Source organism: Hemitrygon akajei, chromosome 6 (genome assembly GCF_048418815.1).
Source record: "Hemitrygon akajei chromosome 6, sHemAka1.3, whole genome shotgun sequence".
NCBI lineage: Eukaryota > Metazoa > Chordata > Chondrichthyes > Myliobatiformes > Dasyatidae > Hemitrygon > Hemitrygon akajei.
In genome coordinates this window covers 56084162-56109643 of record NC_133129.1, presented here as the reverse complement: position 1 = coordinate 56109643, position 25482 = coordinate 56084162, and the positions used below count along the sequence as shown (strand labels likewise).

General features: G+C 40.8%; 1 protein-coding gene across 26 annotated transcripts in view; it reads left to right on the top strand.

Annotated features, from left to right (window-relative positions):
• LOC140729077 (receptor-type tyrosine-protein phosphatase delta-like) overlaps positions 1-25482 on the top strand; it is a 2395537-nt gene that overhangs the window by 2335438 nt on the left and 34617 nt on the right. For all 26 annotated transcript variants that reach the window (XM_073048383.1, XM_073048384.1, XM_073048388.1 and 23 more), the window contains 4 exons: positions 17114-17399; positions 18839-19017; positions 22581-22707; positions 25301-25426. In XM_073048383.1, coding sequence (XP_072904484.1) covers positions 17114-17399; positions 18839-19017; positions 22581-22707; positions 25301-25426 — 718 coding nt within the window. The remainder of the gene's footprint in view (positions 1-17113; positions 17400-18838; positions 19018-22580; positions 22708-25300; positions 25427-25482) is intronic.

Sequence of the window (25482 nt, the reverse complement as noted above, 5' to 3'; positions counted from 1 at the left end):
GGGTGAGTGATAGAGTCTGGGGAGTGTGGAGTGTACATGGGAAATTGGAACAACTGGAATGGGATTGATGCTTAGAGCAAATGGGGGTGTGGACTCACTGTTCCAAAAGGCCTGTTCATTCTATGACTATGGTTCATTCACAACCAGATTATTTAGCTCTCTTTCATTTTGGAATAATCTAAATTACAACATGTAGTATACTTGGGGAGGAGGAAGAGTAGCAATTAACCAATTAAAAGAACAAATTGGTTAATTTGCACATTTAATTTCATAAACTTACAAAATGCCAAAACACTTAAGTCAATAAAGAAGTTTTGAAGTGTATGTTCCTATAATGTAAAAATATGACAACCAAGTTTGTGTACAACCAGTTTCTATGTGATGTCAAGCTAATCTTTCCTTGTTATTTTGTTTCAGGGAAAGATATTAGTCAAAATATCCCCAATAACTTTCATATTATCCTGGGGCTCATACCTCCATCTCAGAATTTAGTCTGACCCACAGCACAACATTGATTTAAGGGAACCACTTCCAACAGCACAGCATTCCTTTAGCATGCAGTAGAATTTTAGCCAAGATATTTGGACTCAAGTCTCTGGAGTAAGAATTAAATACACAGACTTTTAATTCAGTGGCTAATGGCTAAATCCTAGAGAGAGATTCACAGTGGCATATTTCTGCCCATTTTTATATCCTCTGTGAAATAGTGATTAGGAGCTGATTGATTAGAGTTAAGTATGTAATGAACAACATTGCCATTTTTTCATTATTCTACTGGCAAATGTATTTCACACAAACTTGGCCATATCTTCACCAGAATTCTGCACGTGGATACTTTAAGCAAGATGGTGTTTTTTTTTCCCCTTATCTTAATCTCAAGCATGATGTAGCCAGTTCAGGCTGAAGTTCAGGTAATTATGTCCAAATAATATAAAGCTGGTCCATTGAGAAATAAGAGAAGCAGCATTCTTTATAGATTTCACCAACTGTGATCCAGCATAAACATGAGGAACTGAATAGTATTCTTCAGTGTGGAAGCTTTCTAGTCTCATCAATGAAGTTATTTAGAGTTATCAAAACACCTCTCCTACCATTGTAAAATCAGTCATTTCAGACATTGTCAACAGCACTTGATAGCAAAACCAAGCTCAAAAGTTCAAAGTAAATTTATTAACTAAGTTCATGTATGTCCCCATATAATTACAACCCTGCAATTCATTTTCTTGCAGGCATTCACAGTAAATACAAAGAAACACAATGGAAATAATGCAAGACAAGAAAGCAAAGTGCAAAAGACAACAAGCTGTGCATATACAGCACAAAAGGGGAAAAAATAGCAATAAATATCAAGAACATGAGATAAAGAATCCTTGAATGTGTCAATGGGTTGTGGGAACAGTTCAGTGTTGGGGTGAGTGAAAAAGATATCCCCTCTGGTTCAAGATGGTTGGGGAGTAATAACCGCTCCTGAACCTGGTGGTGTGGGTCCTGAGGCTCCTGTACCTCATGCTTGATGGCAGTGGCCTGGATGGTAGGGGTCATTGATGGATACTGCTTTCCTGTGACACTCAATGTAGATGTGTTCAATGTCGATGTGGGGAGTGATTTGCCTGTGATGGACGGGGCTGTATCCACTACTTTTTGTAGGTTTTTCTATTCAAGGGCCATGATACAACTAGTCAACGTATTCTCCACCGCTCATCTGTAGAAGTTCATTGAAGTTTTAGATGACATGTAAACAGCAGAGGAACTGTCGTACTTTCTTTGTTTTCTTTTATGTGCTGTAATCAGAACACATCCTCTGAAATGATAAGACTGAGGAATTTAAATTTTCTGACATTGACAAATCTGTTGGAATTCCTGGAGGAAGTAACAGGCAGGACGGACAAAGAGAGTCAGTGGATGTTGTTTATTTGGATTTACAGAAAGCCTTTGAAAAGATACCACACATGAGGCATCTTAGAGTCCATTAGAGGAAAGATATTAGTGTGGACAGAAGATTGGCTGGCTAGCAGCAGGCAAAGAGTAAGAATAAAGGGGGCCTTTTCTGGTTGGCTGCCAGTGACTCATGGTGTGCTGCAGGGGTCAGTGTTGGGACCAGGTGTTTTCACGTTGTATGTCTATATTTTGGATGAAGGAATTGATGGGTTTGTGACAAAGTTTACAGATGATGCGAAGGTAGATAGAGGGGCAGATTGTGTTGAGGAAGCAGGGTGTCTGCAGAAGGACCGATTGGGAGAATGTTCAAAATTCAAAGTACATTGATTATCAATATATATATACTACATACAACCTTGAGATTCATCTCGTGACAGGCAGCCACAAAACAAAGAAACCTAATAGAAGAACCCATTTAAGAAAAATGTCAAACACCCTCTGTGCAGAACAAAACAAATCATGCAAACAATAAAAGTAAGCAAATAACATTCAGAACTGAAGTTCACGAAGGTGACTCCACAGCCATGAAGCCAGTCATCACTGTAACCAAGTTAGCTGCAGGCCACAGCCTCAGTTCAGCGCAGAGACGAGTTAAGCTCATGAAGCAGTGATCCTGAGATCCTCTTCTCTGGTCCCAAAACTCTGACCTTTTCAATATAGCCTAGCACTTAAATCAGCCAAACCTTGGGTTGCTGCTTGCTCTCGGACCCAAGCCCTTCCACTTGCATATGCTCTTAGGCCTGGGCCTCGCCAGCTCGATTTTACCCATACCTGACTTTTCCAATCTGGCCTAGCACTTAAATTGGCCAAACAGGGGGTATTTCCTCACTCTCAGGCCCAGGCCCTGTCACTCTGATACACTCTGGGGATTGGACCCAGCACATAAATCGGCCGACCATCATCTTGGCTCTGCCCACCTCAGTTCTGCCACTTTGAATCACCTCCAAGTCCACTCCAGCAATGGCCAAACATTGGCTCATTACCCACTCTTGGGCCTGGGGCCTGCTGCCCCGATTTGGCCTGTACATGCTGCCGCAACCAACCTTTGAGGCTTCTGTTCACACCCTAAAAATCCCAGGTCATACAGGCAGTTCAAAGGCTGCACTCCGAAAAGGAAGTTACGGGTCGCAGTGATCATTTCCGAAGAAAGTGTGATTAATAAATTAGGTTATAGTTCTGTCTGATGCCAGCAAGTTGTCAGTGTACTTCACCAACACGATGTGAAAGTGAAATTCTGATCAGAATGGGCAAAGGAGTGGCAGAAGGAATATAATGAAGGGAGTGCTTGGTCATGCACTTTGGTAGAAGGATTGTTTAGTAAATGGGGAGAAAATTCAGAGGTGCAGAGGGACCTGGGAGTCCTCATGCAGGATTCCCTAAAGGTTAACTTGTAGTTTGAGTTGGTGGTAAGGAATGCAAATGCAATGTTAACATTCATTTTGAGAGGGCTACAATACAAATGCAAGGATGTAATTTGGAGGCTTTATAAGGCATTGGTCAGACCACACTTACTCTGAGCAGTTTTGGACCCTTTATCTAAGAAAAAATGTGCTGGCATCGGAGAGGGTCCAGAGGAGGTTCACGAGAATGATCCCAGGAATGAAAGGGTGAACTTGGGGAATACTTGATAGCAAAGATAGAGTGGACATGGAGAGGATGTTTCCTACAGTGAGAGAGTCTAGGGCCACTGGGCACAGCTTCAGAATAGAAGGACATCTGTTTAGAATAGAGAAGAAAAAAAAATCTTTAGCAAGAGGGTAATGAATCTGTGGAATTCATTGCCACAAAAACCTATGCAGGTCATGTAATTTCATTGGGTCAATTTAAGGTGGAAGTTGATAGCTTCTTGATTAATCAGGGTGTCAAAGGTTATGGGGAGAAGGCAGGAAAATGGAGTTGAGTGGGGTAATAAATCAGCCATGATGGAATAGCGGAGCAGACTCGTTGGGATGACTGGCTTAATTCTGCTCCTATATCTCCTGGTCAAATGGTCTCTCCACCTCTGATTCCCCAATAATAACTGGCTCATGGACCTGCAGTTTCCTCCTTCTGTGGTCAATAACCAGCCCCATGGTCTTGCTGACATTGAGTGGAAGGTTGTTGTTAAGGCACCACTCAGGCAAATTTCAAACACACTTCTGTATACTGATTCATCACCACCTTTGATTTGGCCAATGACAGTGGTGACATCAACGTACTTAAATATGGCATTGGAGTTCTGCTTAGCCTCACAGTCATAAACCGAGTAGAGCAGGGTGCTAAGCACACAGCCTTGTAGTTCACCTGTACTGATTGAGATTGTGGAGGAGATATTGTTGCCATTCATACTGACTTGTGTCTGAAAGCGAGGAAATCGAGGATCCAGTGCACAAGGCGGTATTGAGGCCTAGGTCTTGAAGCTTGGTGATTAATTTTGATGTTAGTATTGAATGCCAAGCTGTAGTCAATGGAGAGAATCTTCACTGTCCAGGTGTTCCAAGGTTGAATGAAAAGCCAAGGAAATGCCATCTGCTGTTGACCTGTTGTGACAGTAGGCTAATTGGAGCAGATCGAAGTTGCTTTACAGGCAGGAGGTGATAAGTTTCATCATCAGCCTCTCAAGGCAATTAATCATAGTGGATGTAAGTGCTACTGGACAATAGTCATTGAGGCAGGTTACCATGCTCTTCTCAGGCACTGGTATAACTAAAGGCTGTTTGAGAAGGTGGGTACCTCAGACTGCCAAAGCAAGAGGTGAAAGATGTCAGTGAAAACCCCAGCCAGTTAATCAGCACAGGTCTTCAGTACTTGGCCAGGTACCCCATCGGGACCAGGTGGTTTCCATGGGTTCACCCTCCTGAAGGATGCTCTCACGTCTGTCTCAAAGACTGAAATCACAGGGTCGTCTTGCTATGAGGGAGTTCATAAATGTGCCTCCATGTTTTGATGGTCAAAGCAAGCATAAAAGGTATTGAGTGCATCTGGGAGTGAAACCTTGTTGTTACCTATGTCGCTTGGTTTCACTTTGTAGGAGGAGATAGCTTTTAAGCCCTGTCAAGCATCCTTCAGTGATTCAAGCTTGGTCTGAAATTGCCACTTTGCATCTGGAGATGGCTTTCTGTTGGAAGTCATACATGGACCTGCTGTTTGGTTGCCAGACCTGAACACAACTGATCTGGCCCTCAGCAGATTTTGGATCTCATGGTTCCTCCAGGGCTTCTGGTTGGAGAAGACTCTAAATGATTTTGTGGTGACACACTTGTCTATTACTGTTTTTTAAAAAGATGTCTGTAACATCCATGGTGTATTTGTTCAGACCCTCTGATGAGTCCTTCATGGCCCAGTCCAGCAGCTCGAAGCAATCCTGTAGCCACTCCTCCACCTCCTGCGACCACCTCTTTGTTGTCCTTGCCTCTGGAGCCTTGCTCTTTAGCTTCTGCCTGTATGCAGGTAGGAGGAGGACAGCCAGATGGTCAGATTTCTTGAAATGAAGTCTAGGGATGGCACAGTAGGCAATCTTTGTCATAATATAACAGTGGTCAAGTATGTTGGGACCTCATGCGCTACAGGTGATATGTTGATGATAATTGGTCAGAGATTTCTTCAAACAAGCCCGACTGAAGTCCCTGACAATGATCTGAAAGGCATCAGGGTAGGCTGTTTCTTGTTTGCTGATGGCACTCAATACCTCAAGTGCCTGCATAGCATCGACATTTGGTGATACACAAGCTGCGGTCAGGATGATGGAGGAGAACTCTCTAGGTAAGTAGACAGCCGGCATGTAATCAATAGATGTTCCAGGTTGGGGAATAAGAGTGCAACAAGACCACTACATCCAAACCAAGAGTTTATCATGAAACACAGACCCCCACCTTTTGCCTTCTCCAGGTCAGCAGTCCAGTCTATCTGGTGTGTCAAGAAGCCCTCTGATCTTACCGACACATTCAGCGTAACTGAAGTCAGCTATATCTCTGTGAAATACAGAACGCAGCTGCACACATGGTGCAAAGAGACACTGTCTCAACATTATGTACAATGTTTTTAATATTGTCTGATGTTAGGAACCTTAACGGAGTGAAGGAGGCTCAGAAATGCAGCATTTAAGAAACAACAGTTAAAATGAATGTCGTCTCGGAAAGGTTTTGGTGAAATCTAAGAATTCTGGCAGGCAATCTGGTTGATCTTGCTTTGAAAGCATCCATAGTTCCTTATCACAACAGTAAGAAAGTGAAAGAGTTATCTCTATTATCAACTTGATGTTTCCACCTACAGGAGAAAATCTGCAGATGTTGGAAATCCGAGCAACACACATAAAATGCTGGTGGAACTCAGCAGGCCAGGCAACATCTGTGGAGAAAAATACAATCAACGTTTCAGCCCAAAACATTAACTGTACATTCCCCACCCCCCCCCCCCCCCCCCACCTCCAATAGATGCAGCCTGGCCTGCTGAGTTCCTCTAGCATTTTGTTGATGTTTTTACCTCTTGAGTTTTGACTCAAAGTTAGCTCAGCTCTTGTCTGGTAATACTTTGAATCGTAAAGTCTATGTTTTATCATATTTACTCCAGAACACTTAAGCCTATCACAAATCTGCCGAGTCATAGTGCAATCCCATTCCCTGCTAATTTTCCCTAGAATCAGTTAGAACACAGAATATACAGCAACAGACCCACAGGGTCTGCATTGAATATGATGCTAAATCATATTCTGTCTGTACATGATCCATTTCCCTCCATTCCATGCAGTTTTCATGTAGTTTTAACAGCCTCTTAAATGCCACCATTTCACTTGATTCTTCCATGCACCTAGTAGCCTGTTTCAGACACCTAACATGGTCTGTGTTTTTAAAAAACCTGTCCCACACATCTCCTTTACATTTACCCCCTCTCACCTTGCTTTAAGTTCCTTGACATTCTTCGACATCACCGAGGACCTCACTTTCTCTGTACATACTGGCTATGTTGTTAAAAATGAACAACAGTGTCTCTTTCACCTCAGACAGTTGGCATGAGTCCTCAAATTCTAAGGACTTTCTATAGGGACACAATTGAGAGCATCCTGACTGGCTGTATCATTGCCTGGTATGGGAACTGTACTTCCCTCAATCACAGGACTCTGCAGAGAGTGGTGCGGACAGCCCAGCACATCTGTAGATGTGAACTTCCCAGTGTATCGGTAGATGTAAACTTCCCACTATTCAGGACATTTACAGAGACAGGTGTGTAAAAAGGGCCTGAAGGATCATTGGAGACCCAGGTCACCCCAACCACAAACTGTTCCACCTGCTACCATCCAGGAACCGCTACTGCAGCATAAAAGCCAGGACCAACAGACTCCAGGACAGCTTCTTCCACCAGGCCATTAAACTGATTAACTCACGCTGATTTGCATGTATTTCTGTGTTACAATTACTGTTCTATTTATTATAAATTACTATGATTGCACATTGCACAATTAGACAGAGATGGAACATAAAGATTTTTACTGCTCGTGCATGTGAAGGATGTAAGAAATAAAGTCAATTCAATTCAGATACTTCTCCAAATTTCTACTCTGTCAGTACCCCTCATAATTTTATAATGTTCCTGTTCCACCCACCAACACTCCCCAGATTCTACCACTCACTTACATGGAGTCATTGAGCTCTGCAGCACAAAAACGGCCCCTTGACCCATCTAGTCTGTGGCAAACTGTTATTCTCCTCATCCCACTGACCTGCACTTGAGCCGTTGTCCTCCATACCCCTCCCAGCCATGTACTTATCCAAACTTCTCTTAAATATTGAAATCGAACCCTCATCCGCCACTTCCATTGGGCAACTTGTTATATACTCTCACCAGAGAAGAAGTACCTCTTCATGTTCCCCTTAAACATTTCACCTTTCAGCATTAATCCATGACCACTAGTTCTAGTCTCACCCAACCTCAGTGGAAAATAGCGCCTGCTTGCATTTACCTTATCTATACCACTCAATGCTTTTCTCATTCTCCTGCACTCCAGGAAAATTGCTACATTCTGCAGCAATTTAGACAGGCCAATTAATCCACTGACCAGCACATCTTTTGAGTGAAAGGATCTGAATATGTAGCACCCAGCGAAATCCCATACTGTTGCATGGAGAACCTTCAAACTCTATGCAGGCAACATTGAATATCTGGGTCTCTGGGCTGTGAGACTGAGGCTCAACCAGCTGCTCCCCCCCGTACAGTCCTAAATGTTATATACTTCATATTGTCACATAAGGGATGAGACTGTCAACTATAGATAAGGGAAGTAAAGGAATTTATTTGCACACTTCCAATAGTTTAGCCAGTCATTGCAACAGAGGTAATTACTATTGCAATCAGGTAGTGTTTGTCATAACTTGCTGCACTGATGTTGACAGACGTTTCGGTATTTCTGCAAATCCACCTCTTGTTTGCTTTGACTATAGTTGAGCGAAGATTTCATGGTTCTGCCAATTTCAGTCAAATATAATCTGGTTGAGTCTGGTTTTAATGGAGTTTGAATTAGAATGACCGGTCAGAGAGGGGAAAAAAACACCGCAATCTGGTCGGAAAATGGGAAGTAATTTACATGTAAAATAATAACTGTGCTGTGAATACAGAGCGAGGCGATATTTATAGAAGTGTCCAGAACAGAGTATTGCATGTGTTGTGTTACATTTCTTATCAACATGGTATTTATCTATTCAGCATTCCTTGTATCAGGGTTACTGTAGGTCCATTTACAACCCTGGCACAGGTCAGACGGAAATAAAACTTGTGCCAAGCAAATTTTGCCCATTATTTATTAGAGTCATAGAATCAGAGAGTAACTCAGCAGAGGAAACAGCCCCTTCAGCCCATATCCCTTGTAACCTTTCCTATTGAAGTACCTGTCCAAATATTGTTGCCTTTCTCCCCCCAATGTAGGCTGCTTTTTTCACCTTTCATTCTACCATATTGAAACCCAGCTCTGGTCAAACTGACTCAAGATAGTAGTCAAAAACTTATGAACCTTAGTAACAGAACAAATAGGTCAGAAGCAGCTAATTGCGTCAAAGCAGAATGCTAAATATAGCGTATAGTTACAAGGAAAGTGAAGTGCAGGTTGACAACTAAAGTGCAAGTGACGTTGTGACAAGACAGTTAATGAAAAGCTTTTTAATAGCGGTGTCCCAGCTATTTAAGTTATGACTGATGATTTTACTGGAACACTGTTCACATTGTCAGTGAACCCTGTGATGATGTGACCTTGGTAAATTGCACTCGCTGTAAGTACATGTGCAGCACTGCACAAAGTTTAGGAGCTTGCTCCATTTTGTGCTGAACGCATGCATCCATGAGGGAAGACACGATTGTGAAGAGTAAATTGTGCTGCCTGCAAACTATTGCAACATCCTCTGAAGCTTGTTTCCCAAGGCTGAAAATCCAGAGAGAAGACTCTGTTAATGGCAGTTTACCGGTGAGTGAGTGGCTGCTCACTGCATTGTGGAATTTGTCTGTGTTGAACGAGAGAATGGCACTGGATGCCGCTGATGCATTGGCAACCTGTCTTTGAGTCAATGAGATGATAATTTAAAACTCCATATGCCCTACCATCCTGAGGTTTGGACCTTTTGTGGGCACCTGCAGAGCTTCCATGACTGATAGTTAGAATTTCACTGTTTCCATTAGGTATTCCAACCATCCTGAAAAATGTGGAATGCTTGCTTTCATTCCTCCTACACTGATATATTTTTCAAACAACCCCTTTAGCTATATTGAAAGCTAAACTTGCACAGGCTACACAAGAACAAACATTTAAATTCATCGACATTTGATTCATGCTGGGCTCAGTATCAGAGCATTCCAATGGCTGAAAGCTTCGGAATGATGCTCACAAGATGGAATGCCTTCTCTTTCCTCCTCCTCCTCCTTCTCCCATGTTAAAAGCCCTGTATATTTTTTTTTAATGGACCTTCCAGTCAGGCTGTAAACGAAATGTAATTTTGGATAAGCTTACCATTTGAACTCTGGTTCAGACTTGGATGGTGTTGCTTGAATTGGCAGCTTTAGAAGACAAGAATCAATGTGCTGCTTTGGAGTTTAAATGATTTATACTGTAGATAGGGCTCAATTTTCATCTTTAGCCCTGCAAGCATTGTGCAAGACTGCTCTGAGCATGTATCAGGTGAATTCTCAAAGCTGAAATTGATAGAATTTTGTTTGGCACAGATAATGATGAAAATAGAGCAAAAAGGTAATGTAGAGGTTGGTGACAAATCAGCCGCTCAATGACAGAACTTGCTGAATGAGCTGAATAGAGGTCTCGTGCTCTTATTTTCCCAGGCGCAGTTTCCAATCTACTGCTACAAACGATGAAAATATACACAACCACAAGGAAACTTTTATCCTGGCTTTCTTGACTGTAGTCCAAGAATCTTTCTTTCATCAGTATACAAACACATTCTTGGATGCACATTTACAATTTTGTTGGAAACAGTAATAAACATCCCATTTTGTTCACAGAGAGGTAGAGGAGATCTGTTCATCATCGTGTAATGTGAAAGCTGACAACAATTTATATATTTAATTTATTATGCTGGACTCTGTTCACCTTGGAAAGCTGAGGTGAGGTAAGTATTGGTCACTGTCCAGGAGGGGATAGAGGTATCTACCAGACAAGTTTGGAATTGCTAAAATAAAAGTGGAAAACACTGGAGATGTTTAGAAGGTCAGGCAGCATCTGTAAAGAGAGGAACAGTGTTCGAATTTCAGGTCAATAAAATATCACAGGAAATGCTTCTGGCTCCTGTGCAAAGTGATTGGCTCATAAGAATTTATTCTTGTGTTGCCATCGTCACATTTAGAATCACTAAATCAATCTGATAATCATTAGATTTTCCTTTGGTCGGTCATACTTTAATGAGAAAATCTCAGTCCACTCCATATGACACTTAAAGCAGGTTAGAATTACCCTACTAATGATGTATTCCTGTAAGCATAACCCTGCTCAGTACAAGAACAACTGTAGCTTTTGAATTTTGGTGCATGAGCTTGCCTGAACAGCCAATTGCAGAAAGCTACCATCCATGAGATTATGACTGACATCTCTCAGTCGGAATCCCACCCAAAACGTATACCCATTATAATAAGGATAAAACTCATGGCTTGTGGAATTGTCTATCGTTTAGATTACAATCAGTTAAAACTATTGAGGGTATTTTTAAAAGATGGATGCTTAGACTGACTTAGAAGTATTAAATTAAGCAAAACTAAGCTAAGTCTTGTTTAAATATTTGCAAATATGTCAGAAATCAGATTGAATGAAATGTAACTTGGCTAAAAACAGAACTTTTTGACCTGACACTTGTTCTACAACATATGTAATGAATTTCACGTGTTGACAAGTTTGCCACAATTCCACTTTGAACTTCATGGGCAATCCTCTGTCTCAATACTATATTCTCAGTCTCTCCCCATACCCAAAGTCAAGTTTATTATGACATGCACAGGTGTAATTAAAAAAATTACTTGCAGCAACATCACGGACACATATCATTAGAAACACAACATTCACAAGAAAAATTAAAATAAAGCATTAATTTAAAAAATATAGAAGGAAGACCACAATTAGAGGAAAAAAGAAGCAAGGTCCATTGTAGTACTAAATGATCAGAGTGTTGTCGTGCTGAGGTAGGGATTAGGGTTGAACAAATCAGTTCAGTCAACTGAATGGTTGAAGGGAAATAACTGTTCTTAAGCCTAATGGTATGGGATTTCAGGCTCCTGAATCTTCTGCCTGATGATAGTTTCAAGAAGGTGGCATGACCCAGGCAGTGGGGATCTTTGATGCTTTGATACCTTTTGTGTCTATCAAGCTTAAAATATTCAGTGGCTTTCTAATGGTGTTGTGAAAGAAATCATTCAAGGTATATTTTTCACTTTAGAAGAAGTAATGCAATAATTTGCAATGCTTTAGGCAATTTTTTATTTCTCAGGAAGCATCATTAAGAAAAAGATGTTCTCCCAGGGCCAAGAGATGCAAGATGAAACATTTTTACATGCAAGCGAGGTTGCTGGAAGCAGAGTTAAACATGGTTTTAAAACAGAAATTAAATAGATAATTGACAGAAAGTCTGCAAAGGGCTGAGATTGTTTGACAGTGAGCAAATACAGATATAAAAGAATGGCTTCTCTCAGTGTTATTAGAACTCCATTGGCTGGAAATATATCCCCAGTCAATACTGCTGTATATGCTACGTAGTAGTGACAGATCTTCGTCATCCAGATCTTAATGTGCTGATTGCAGTGCATGAAACCAAGGATGAATTTTCAGACACCTGATCCACCCACCTTTCCCTTTTCTATTTTATGTGACAAATGGATTTCAATACACTAATTGTGAAGTGATGTATTTTGGATAGTCTAACCAGCAAAGCTCTTACTCTATGAATGGTAGGGCACTGGGGAGGGTAATGGAACAGAGGAACATAGGAGTCCAATGTATAGTTTGTTGAAAGCAGTGTCACCGGTAGATGGGATGGTGAGAAAAGCATTTAGCATTGCTGACCTTTAGTCAGGGCACTGAGTATAGGAGTTGAGACATAAAATTGCAGCTGTACAAGTCCTTGATGAGGCTGCCCCTTGGTGCACTGTACAGTTTTGGTCACGATCATAAAACAGATCTAGTTAAACAAGAATAGAAAAGATGTTGTCTGGAATAGAGGGCCTGAATTACAAGGTTGTCCATGTCCATTGTCCAGGGAAACTAGGTCTTTATTTCTTGGCACGTAGGAGGAGGGTTTAAAATTGTAAGAGGCATGTATAAGGTGAACAGTAACAGTCAATTCCCCAGGCTTGGGGAGTCCTCTTAGGGTGAGAGAGGAGAGATTTAGAAGAGACCTGAGGGGCAACTTTTTCAGACAGAGCGTGGTGAATATATGGAACAAGTTGGCAGAGGAAGTGTTTGAGGCAGGTACAGCAGTTTCATTTAAGAAGCACTTAGAGAGATACATGGCATGATGGGACTTGGAGGGATATACCAAATGCAGGTAAATGGGGCTGGTTGGGTGGGCACGGACTCATTGGGCCAATGGGCATACATCCATATTGTATAGCTTGATGACCTTGACTCTCACTCTCTCCTCTCTTCACCTTTCCCCCACTCATTAACCCCCATTTGCTCCATTGTCTCTCTCTTCCATCCTTTCCTCTCTTTCCCTTTTCTCCTTCTCTCTCTCACAACCTCTTTCATCCACCCTTTTCCCTCTGTTTTTGTCCAAGGCTCTCTTTCCCACCTCCCCCCTCTCTGTTTCTGCCCTCCCCATTTCATCTCCCATGATCCCCTCAGCTTCCCAACCCACCCACCATTGCCAAGTAAAGAGAAAAATGACCAGTTAACCTATTTTTGGTTGAGGTACAAATGTTGGCTGGGCTGAAGATGCAGGTTCATGCCTTGGAACCTTTTACATTGACTTGAAAAGACAGCAAGGCTCAATTGAATAGTTCGCCTGAATGTCAGTACTTCTAGTGAGGCACTGCCTCTATAGTGTTGCAGCAGAATGTCAACTAAGGTTATCGGCTCAAATCACTGGAGCATCACCGGAACCCATTGTCAACCCCAGGGACAGTGTACTAACTCTGAATCATGCTAACAACAGTATCCAGGGAAACTGTGGACATTTCTTAACTAGGTCTACATCTGTAAATTCTGCCCAAGTAAACAGTCCAGAATAAAGCTTGCCGGAGAATTCACATTGCTATCACATAGCTCATTTATCCAAATGTAGCTGGAATACTATCATGAATACATTTCTCAGTTCATTTTCAGCTTCTGGAAGATGATCATGCATTTATTTTTATTGCTTTCATTTAGAGTAATATCAATCCTTTCTGATCACCCTAGACATTGACTAACAGACATTGAAGCTGATGTTAATCATTATTTATGCCTCTAAGATCCACTAATGACACAAAATCAATGACAACAAAGCAATGGTTCGTTTTGTGGTTGGCACCCTTGCCTTCTTATGCAGGTGCCAGTCGTTGCTTTGTTGTCTTACCCAGATATTAATCAGCAGTGTTTACAGAATCGGGGAACACACATTGATAGTTTACATTTGCAGACCCAGAGATCCAGTAGACATTGTTGCCTCTCTGTTTTTTCCCAACTTGAATTAGAAGTTTTGTATTTGCCTTTACTATTCCACTTGCCCTTACTATTATAACAGTATTTCCCTTTCCTTCCTTAACTAATTTTCTCTCTGAGCTCCTTTTCACGCTATAGTTTTACATTTTGGAGTTCTAATGTCAAGTGAAATCAATGTGTTCATGCATTTAACCCTGTGGTGGCCACTATGCTGCTGAATAGCACTGTCATCTTAATTGGATCACTTTTACTGTTCTCTGGGAAGCAATTTTTCAATGCCAGATTCAGTTATTCAGCCCTGGAATGTTAACTTACGCGAGAATACACATCCATACTTACCTGCGTTGCTTTATCAACAGAGTAATATTCACCTTTAAGACAGATTGGTTCATGTGCCACTCGAGAAAGTATTTGGCAGTGGTTGGCACGCCAAGGCTGCACTGAGGGGGAACTGCACTATTAGTATGTCATTTCCAACAAAACACTAGATCAGGCTGTCTGCTTGTTAGTACTTTGCTGTTTTTGCAGCTGTGATTTGCAGAAATTATCTGCCATGTTTTTCATTACCATGAAAGAGGCTGTTTCAGAAGTGGTTCATTAGTTGTGAAGTGCTTTGTGATGTCTCAAAGGCAGCTAACAGTCGGTTTGAATGCACCTTTCATTTCTTTGTTTAATGCTAAAATACCTGTACGATTGAGTCTGATATGTGTCTGCCTTTTTCAATAATTGTAGAGAGTACATAGTCAATGCAGTTAACGCTCTCTACTCACAATAAAAACATCAACACAGGTAATGATTACAAAAATCCAGAACCCCAATGCAGGAACAGTAGTATAGGTGAGGATTACCACAGGTTAACTTTCTGCTGCCAGTGTGTACCTAAGTACTGGAGAGCTAGGGATCTTAGTTTTGTTTTGTGAGCAACAATCTACTGAAGCAACTCAGGGGGTTGAGCACCATTTGTGGAAGGAAAGGAATTGTCGACATTTCAAGTGGGCAGTTCCTTTCCTCCCACAGATAGTACGTGACCTGCTGAGTTCCTCCGTCAGAGTAACACACACAATATGCTGGAGGTAAGGGTCGCAGCCCGAAACGTCAGGAGTTGACTCTTTTCCATAGGTGCTGTCTGGCCTGCTGAGTTCCTCCAGCATTTTGAGTGTGTTGCTTTGGATTTCCAGCATCTGCAGATTCCCTCAGGTTTGTGATACTCCCATCAGAGTGTTGCTCCAGATTCTAACATCTTCAATATCTTGTGTGTCCAGTAAATCCGTTTTTTTAATTCACCAAGTTGCAGTGCAAAACTTCGTTTTGTGTGCCAGCATCATTACAGTAGTATATTGAGTGGTACAAGGGAAAAGACTTTCAAGATGTAATATAATAATAACATAACAAATAAAATATTATGTTTACAGTGGAAATGTAAAGCAGGCAGACAATAAAGTGAAGGCTAAAACAAAGTAGATTGTGAAGTCAAGAGTCCATGTTAAGGTACGAGGAGACAGTTCAGTTGTTTTATAACAGCAGGACAGAAGCTCTCCTTGAGCCTGTTGGTATGTGCTTTCAGGCTTTTGTATCTTCTGTCTGATGAAAGGGGTTGAAGAAAGAACATCCAGATAGGTAAAGTGGCTGCTTCACTGAGGCAGTGAAAAGTACAGGCAGAGTCCATGGAGAGAAGACTGGGAAGCTTTATCTATTAAGATTAGCTCATTTGTTCATTATGTGCCATGTTATATGACGTGGGTGATCATGGTGTTTCCATAACCATGACTTCTTGGTAAATTTTTCTACAGAAGTGGTTTGCCATTGCCTTCTTTTGGGCAGTGTCTTTACAAGACAGGTAACCCCAGCCATTATCAATAATCTTCAGAGAATGTCTGCCATTTTGTCGTTGGTCACAGAAACAGGACTTGTGATAAGCACCAGCTGCTCATATGTCCGTCCACCACATGACCCTAAACGGAAGGCTAAGCAGGTGCTACACCTTGTCCATGGGTGACCTGCAGGCCTGTGAAAGGCAGGAGCACCTTACACCTCCCTTGGCAGAGATGTATCTCCATCCCACCATCCAACTATTTAAGATTATGTATTTCAAAGACTTCTACTTCAAGCTTTATGAAATAAATCCAGCACCTAGAAATGACAACTTCACCAAAAAGTTTCTCCTGATCTTGAAATAGGAAAAAATATGAAACTTACAAATGTATTTCAGTATCTTAAAATTAAATGACACCTGTCTTGGTAATATTCTCGGAGGGACCAATGAGGTGTGACTTTCCTTTCTATTCACGAGGTTTGGCATGACTCATTTAGAAAAACAATAATTGTAATTCAGCACTCACTCTAATGTGTGCTCTGTACATACAACCACAACACATTTGCAACCAGTATACTATCAGCACGCTAATGTATCTTGACAGGAGCGAAGACTAACTAAATGGTGGAGATGAAATGGACCTTATTTGCTCTTTGATGTGTTCAATCATTTGTAAGGTGTTTTTCATATCATCTTTGTAAACATTTGCATGCAAACTGGCTAAGAAGGGAAAGGAATTAAAATGGTGTTCTTCACCAGTGCATAGAGTGAATCGCTCTTGTTTATTGAATGCAGTTAAAATCAGAAAATAGGAATTGGTAATACAGTATTCAGAAAGCTGTATTTGGATTTCAGATAGTTATTAAAACTGTACCATTCAGTTAACCTGCTATTGGTTTGAAACAGGTCACCTGTTTGTGGTGATCTAGAGTTTAAGGTCCCACATCATATGAAAAGCATCAGTCTCCTGTCAAGGAAATTATACTTACCACATCTGAGTGCTGGTTAAATATTATTATTGATGGGAAAGTGAGCCCTTTTCCTCGATAAAACTGTTTGGAAAAAATATTGATAAATTGAAAGCATTGCCAGTTCACTCTGAATTTTACAGTCCATTTATGTCAATGTAAAGCCGAAAATGCTTGCAAGGTCACAGAATGTAAGATAAATAAGACATAGCACTGGAGGATTAAAGAGATTGCTGTGGATCCACAATATCAAAGGATCTGCTACACCAATTCAACATTGCCTTTCTTTTTCTTTAACAGTGCCGGAGTTGGAAGGACCGGGTGTTTCATTGTAATAGACGCCATGTTAGAGAGGATAAAGCATGAGAAAACTGTAGATATTTATGGTCATGTAACACTAATGAGATCACAAAGGAATTACATGGTTCAGACTGAGGACCAATATATCTTTATTCATGATGCACTGCTTGAAGCAGTGACTTGTGGAAATACCGAAGTGCCAGCAAGAAACCTGTACGCATACATCCAAAAGCTGACACAAGTGGAGCCAGGAGAAAACGTCACCGGGATGGAACTGGAGTTCAAGGTAATCAAGAAGATCCTTGTAAACAAAATTCTAACTGACTACCTATTTGCAAGTCTGAAGTTACACCTGCGCATCTGTAACTTTAGAATTGCAGACAGTTAATTAATCAGAAAATTGTTACTTTGCAGAAGTATCATGTTTTTATTCATAGCGTGTCATTACAACACAGAAGACAAATGTTTAACCTAGTCCATGCCTGGCCTCTGTGGATCAATCCATTTGGTTCCCAGCATCTCTCTCTCTACCTGATGTTTTGCAAATATTTTTCTTTATGCATATCTAATTTATTTCAGAGTTCCAACACCACTGTAAAGTTTTGAATCATGCCCTTTCGAGCGGGTTAACAGAGCACAAGGTTGTGCGGGGGTGGGGGTGGGGGGGGTGTCAATGAACACTGCAGAATCTTGCAACATATTAAGTTTCAAAGCATTAGGCACCATGAGCAGACCCCGCCCACTGAAAGGTTGATCTGTTATGCACTTCTTTATCGTAGAGAGTCAATGGGAAACCAGATCTGCATTGCAGGGGGAGCCCAGGGATGGGGAAAACTTTGATTAGCCAACCATGGGAAAAAGACTGAGTGCATTTCCCTTATCTAAACCTCTCATGATTTTATACATTCCTGAGCTCCACTGAATACACTCCTCTTCTGCCCAACCTCTCCTTATAACTTAATGCCCCGAGAACAGGCAACATCCTCGTAAATGGGTACGGCACGGTGGCGTAATGCTATTGCAATACATGGGTTCAATTCTGCTGCTGTGTGTAAGGAGTTGTATATTCTCCCCATGACTAAGTGGGTGCTCTGGTTTCCTCCACACTCCAATCACGTACAGATTAGTAGGTTAATTGGATTCATGGGTGTAATTGGATGGTGTGGGCTCATTTGTCCCTAAGGACCAGATACCACGCTGTATCCCTAAAAGAAAAAAAAATTCTGCACTCTTCCCAGCCTAATATCATCTTTCCTGTGGCAGGGTGAGCTGGCTGGAAGTCTTCGGGAGAGAACTGGCCAAGAAATGGATGATCCGGGAGGGGAGAGAGACATTGGTTATGAGGTGATCTACATCAGATCAGTGGAGTACAGCCAAGTTGAGCAGGATTCAGAGCAGCTGAGAGTGGGGTAGTGAGCACAAGTTGAAACGCTATCGAAAGCTACCGAAAAGGCTGAGTCTGTAACCCAGTAAGGCCCCACGAGGCAGGTTGAGAATCATGTTTGCAACCTGCTTAAGCAAGTCCCATTAAGTAATGAATAAATAATCCTATCTGCTCAGTGTGTTCTTCACATTTTTCTAAGATGTTTTAACCTAGTTAGCCCGTTTGCCATCAATTCTCTTCTGCAAAATTCCACACTCATTTTTAACCTGATTGAAGCTGCAAAGTGTATTGAGATCTATAAAAGGGCACATCCTCAGACTATTTATTTTGTTTATCCACAGCGTCTAGCCAACACTAAAGCTCACACATCAAGATTCATTAGTGCCAATCTTCCATGTAACAAATTTAAGAATCGCCTTGTTAATATTATGCCATATGAATCCACAAGAGTATGTCTACAGCCAATCAGAGGAGTCGAAGGCTCAGATTATATCAATGCAAGTTTCATCGATGGTTACAGGTAAGTGAAAACTGATGCACTCGCATAAGAATGTACATAAAATGTAGGCAGAAATAAAATGAGATTATTTGACCCTTTGTGCCTTCTGCACCATTTAAAAAGATCATGAGTGACTGTCTACCCTTGTGCCACTTTCCTGTATCTTTTTCCCTTAATATCCAATATATGACTTGAATATACTTAGCACAGTACCTCTACTCATCTCCGGGTGGGATATTTTGAAAATTCACTAACCTCTATATATCACTGTTCCTTCACTGTGTCAAAGTCTTGGAATCCACTCCCTGACCACACAATGGATACACCCACACCTCAAAAACTGCAGTGCTTCAAAAAGGCAGCTCACCACCCTTCCACCCTGCTCCCCAAGGGCTTGGAGGGATTGGCAGTTAAGTGCCAGCGAAGCCCTCATCCCTTGATTAAGTAATTTAAAAAAGTAATTTTTTACTATTTCAGTTTTGGACTAGCCTGTCGTTCTGAGACTGATCCCAGTTAGGAGCAACATTTTTTCTGCATTCCCCTTGGCAACAAGAATGTCTCTCCTTCTAAATTCAAAAGTTCAGGCCTAGTCCGCTGACATTTCCTTGTAGAACAATGGCTTCCAGCCTTAATAGTCTACATTGCATTTCCTCTGCTGTAACTGTATTCTTCCTTGCACAAGAAGATCTCAACTGCTGACAAAATTCCAGCTGCACCTGTCGTATTCACAGAAGACAGACTTTGCCTCAATAAGTTTCTGTCCTCTAATTAACAGCTGCTGGCAACCGACCCTCAACCCCACACTTCCTCCGACCTTGAGCCTCTGTTTATTCTGCAGGCATTTGAATTTTTTCCATTTCCTCATCCTGTACTCGGTCAGAAGGCAATGTTTTACCCAGGTATAAAACTTGGTCTAAGTTGGCCAAAGCTTTTGGCATACTTCACAGATGGATTAGCACACCCTTGCCAAAAGCTTCCCAGGTCAGCACCTTTCTACATGACCTTATGTCAAGCACATTGTCAGCAGTCTGGAGTTACCTATTAGCTAGTTTGCTTAGGATAGCATATTGTCTTGGTTAAAAGGCATTAGTGAATCAGATGGGTTTGACAAAAAAAAATGGTAGTTTAAATACCACTGTGTTATTGTTTTTAGTCCAAATTTATTTTGATAATTGAATTTTAATTCCTAGTTGCCGTGTTAGAAATTTGCAATGCAGGATCATTAGTCCAAACCTATTAATTACTGTCTCAGTAATATAACCACAATGGTACCATGTTTCATAATATGCCCCTGGCATAATGGAGCCTTGTATACAGGTACAATAAACAGTGGAATTGGAATGAATTCCAGTTAAAAATAATTGTTGGCTAACAACCCCAAACATTGAATATTCAAAGAATTTACTGTATGTCTGTTCATATTTTAATATTCAAATATAAGCATAAGCATAAGGTTTTTGCTTTTCTATGATAAATTATTATGACAAACTCTGCAAGATTAAGGGCAGATTTTTGTAAAACAGAGGTGAAACCTCCCTGGTTTCCTTGGCTAGGGAATACACACTCTGGTCCCGCCAAACCATGGGACTGAGACAGCTCTCCCAGCTCCAACCCCGGTTTGTGCAGATGCTGTGTAAGTTGCTACTCTGTTACAATTCAGTGCCAAGAAATAACAGACATCACACTGGATATAATTAAAGGAATTAGGTTTATGAATCTTAACTAAAGGGTTAAGAAAAGAAAGAAGAAAAAACAAAAAGGGCCCATTATAATTAAACAGTCAAATGTGTATAAGTTGGAGCTCAACTCTTCCCAAAGTTCATATTCACCGATCCTCAGTCAATCTCGGCACCTGATTCCATCGAATCATGGTCCCCCACCAGGTCGAATCGTAGACCAATTCTCTCCGCCATCTTCTCTTTTCAAACAAAGGACCCAGCTCACACTCCAAAGTACCCACTATCTAACCAAAACCCAACCGCTGCTTCTACAGAAAGACCATTACGTCAGCAGTGAAGCCTTTCCCTAGGGTGTTACAGAGGATTCCAAAGAAATTAGGAAAGTAAGTTGTTTAACATGTCGGGGCTGTGCTTGTATTCTAAGCTTAAGATATTGATTATAAGGCCCTTGGGATCATAAAGTTATCTAGCCCTGGAGGATATTTGTCCTAGATGGTTAGTCCATCAAGAAGCCACCCTATATTCCCTTGCTTATCCTCCCTCTGCGATGTTTTCTCTTGAAGGCCATTATTAAATCTGTGTTAGTCTTCGTTCTCATATCTAATTCTCCTTGCATAAACTAACTGTATACCCTCTGGTAATAGATTCTGTGGCCACTGGAAATTATTCTCTGTATGTAAACAATTCATGATTCTAAACTCTATAAATTCTTCAGTTAACCATCCCTGCTCCCATCATCTTCCAATCTCTCCTTGCAGCTGTCACTCTGAACCTCTCTTGTAAATCTCTTGTGCCCTCTTCTCTGCCTCCCCTAGTCAGCGAAGCCTGAGATGAGATTATTCTTTACAAATTATAAACCATACATAGAATTGACCAACAATGAATTGCAAATGATTTCTCAAATGCAGTAATGAGATAACTGTAATTATTTTCACACATCAGTGACTTGCAGTAGTTGGTGGCCAAATTGATAGTGGGAGTTGGTCCAAAATTAAATTAAAGTAAAACATTTTAAGAAGAGTCCATTATCTCTGGGTATTGGCTGACAATGAGTTCTTTGGTCTTTTGTTCTGTTATATCTTATTTTGATATACTCATCACTTTGTAATCATTTGCAGGTGGTCATTATTCAACACATCAATCTTTACCTCAGTAATATATCTAATTTCTAATTTAATAATGTTCCTGTCTGATAATTAATTTACTTTGAAATATTGCAGTTACATTAAAAGGGACTAAATATCATTTAAATCATTTCCAGGCAGTCATGGTTCTGTGTCTTATCTGAGTATCTCATTAGCTTACCATCTTGTAACCCCCAGATTCTCTTTCACACAATGATTCCCAGCTGTGACTTTACCAGGACAAAGTAACTCAACTTTAATGACAGGTGCTTTTTATATCCTCTTATTCAGCAATCTGAACAATGCTGGAATGACTTTCTGTGTTATCACTGAGATAATCATTTCTACATTGACGTAGAACAAATCTCACTGCAGTAAGGATCAAATTTTTGACTTGTCATTGTAAACAATCTAATGCAAAGTCTTTATCAACAAGCATAACACAATAGTGCTTATTCTATTAGTTTATCTGCTAAGGTATTACACAGTACAAAGACATTTGTGAACCTACAGAGATGTGATTAAAATATAATTATATCCCTAATTGAATATTAAAATATGCAGAAACAAAACTGTTTTGTTTAATATTTTATAAAGTCTTCTCTTCCATTGGCTTCTCTTTACAATAAAATGTGTTTTATATAATAATCATTGTTTTAATTGAGTATCTGAAAAGTAGGCCAGACTTGTAACGAGTGAGGAAGGTTGGCGATTGTTGACCTGTTTGTCATAAAAGGGAACAATGTAGCTGTATGCTTATTCTGGTTTGTTTTGTTTGCAGGCAGCAGAAAGCCTACATAGCCACACAGGGACCCCTAGCAGAGACAACAGAAGATTTCTGGAGAATGCTTTGGGAACATAATTCAACAATTGTGGTTATGCTCACCAAGCTTCGGGAGATGGGCAGAGTAAGTGTCTTCTACTTCATTATAACTCACACCTGGAGCAAGCTCTCAGTATCTACCGTGTAATATCTTCAAGGATCGAGGATAAACATTATTTGCCATGTACATGTATGTGGAATTGGTCAGGGCATGACATGCAGCAAAAATAACAGCATTCAACAATTATAATGTATTATATAGAAAATGAAGCTAGGGGTTTAAGTATGGTTATGGAGTAAATTGTACAGAAGTACCAGCATGTATTTACAGTGTAAACAGCAATATTAAAAATGGTTTAAAATGTTTATAGTGCAGTGCTGTGGGTAAGAGATAGAAAAACTGTGGGGTGGGGTGGGGGGGGGGGGACATTGGAAATAACTAGAATGGTTGATCAGATTAACTGCCCGGGAAGAAACCCTTAAAATGGCATGATGTTTTTTGTTATTATAGCCCTATAGCGCTTTCCAGCAGGGAGCTTTTGGAATTGGCAGTTTGCAGGCTGGGTAGCGTCCGAAGTGATTTTCCTGCCCAGTTCTTTGTCTTACTACAGATTAATTTTAAAACCCCCATAACGAAGGAGATTAGTTTACTTTTTCCAGCAATGAAGAGTGAAGTCCAAAACCCTGAAGGATGGAAAGAAGAATCAGTTGGATATGCAGAGAAAATGAAAGAGGAACTTGGGCAAAAGTTTTGGCCAGAAATCTTAATGAATTGGTTTATTACTATCACTGTACTGAGATACAGTGAAAAGCATTGACTATGCACCATGATTACATTGATAATACAAAAGGAGAGAAATTACAGAATGCAGGATACAGCAAAACAGTTGCAGACAGTGCAGCAAAACAAGTAAAGTTCAATGGATATGAAGAGGTAGATTGCGAGATCAATAGTTTATTATATAATGGGTCGCTTCAAGTGCCTCATAGCAGCAAGACACAGGCTGTCCTTGAGTCTGGTGGTATGCATTCTCAAGTTCTGCAAATGTTTTCTGTGTTACCCTTCAAGCAGTGGACTACCTGCTTTAAGTTTTCAGCATTGTCTGACATTTGCTGCATCCACTGGGAAATCACTTATTTCAATTCTCCCACGATACAATTAAACATAAATGATTACTTAACTGAGCAGTGTAACCCAATGTGACTTTAAATCAACATACACCTGTGATTAGTAAGACACCTCTTAAAGCTATAACTTAAAACTGCTGCCAGAACTCGTTCAGAACCTGGTTTAATATCACTGGCATATATTGTGAAATTTATTGTCTTGCGACATCAGTATATTGCAATAAATAATAATAAAACTCGTAAATTACAATAAGTGTATATTAAGTAAGTGATGCAAAAAGAGAGAAGAGAAAAAAATACTGAGGTCGTGTTCATGGGTTCATTGGCCATTCAGAAATCTGACAGCGGAAGGGAAGAATCTATTCCTGAATCGTTGAGTGTATGTCTTCAGGCTCCTGATGGTAGCAATGAGAAGTGGGTACGTACTTAGTGCAGGGGGTCCTTAATGAAGGATGCCGCATCTTTGAGGCATCACCTTTGTTTACAGTGTGTTTCACCTCACATTAGAACACCACAGATCCTCAGTAGAAAGTAGGTGCAGGAGTAGGCCATTCGGCCCTGCTAGCCGGCACCGCCATTCACTGTGATCATGGCTGATCATACACAATCAGTACCCCATTCCTGCCCTCTCCCCATATCCCTTGACCCCGCTATCTATAACTCTATCTAACTCTCTCTTGAATGCATCCAGAGACTTGGCCTCCAGTGCCTTCTGGGGCAGAGCATTCCACATATCCACCACTCTCTGGGTGAAAAAGTTTTTCCGCATCTCTGTTCTAAATGGCCTACCCCTTATTCTTAAACTGTGGCCTCTAGTTCTGGACTCACCCATCAGTGGGAACATGCTTCCTGCCTCCAGTGTGTCCAATCCCTTAATAGTCTTATATGTTTCAATCAGATCCCCTCTCATCCTTCTAAATTCCAGTGTATACAAGCCTAGTCGCTCCAATCTTTCAACATATGACTGTCCCACCATTCCAGGAATTAACCTTGTGAACCTACGCTGCACTCCCTCAATAGCAAGAATGTCCTTCCTCAAATTTGGAGACCAAAACTGCACACAATACTCCAGGTGGGGTCTCTCCAGGGCCCTGTACAGCTGCAGAAGGACCTCTTTACTCCTATACTCAATTCCTCTTGTTATAAAGGCCAGCATGCCATTAGCTTTCTTCACTGCCTGCTGTACCTGCATGCTTGCTTTCATTGACTGATGTACAAGAACACCTAGATCTCGTTGACTTCCCCTTTTCCTAACTTGACTCCATTTAGATAGTAATCTGCCTTCCCGTTCTTGCCACCAAAGTGGATAACCTCACATTTATCCACATCAAACTGCATCTGCCATACATTTGCCCACTCACCCAACCTGTCCAAGTCACCCTGCATTCTCATAACATCCTCCTGACATTTCACACTGCCACCCAGCTTTGTGTCATCAGCAAATTTGCTAATGTTAGTTTTAATCCCTTCATCTAAATCATTAATGTATATTGTAAAATAAGATAATGAAGAACTGCAATTGTATTAACAATTGTCTTTGTGTTTTACAGGAGAAGTGTCATCAGTATTGGCCTGCAGAGCGATCAGCGAGGTATCAATATTTTGTAGTTGACCCCATGGCAGAATACAACATGCCTCAGTACATTCTCAGAGAGTTCAAGGTCACAGATGCAAGAGTAAGTCTTTTTCCTTTTTCACCTTTGAGTGAGCTTTAACACTACGTTTATGTATG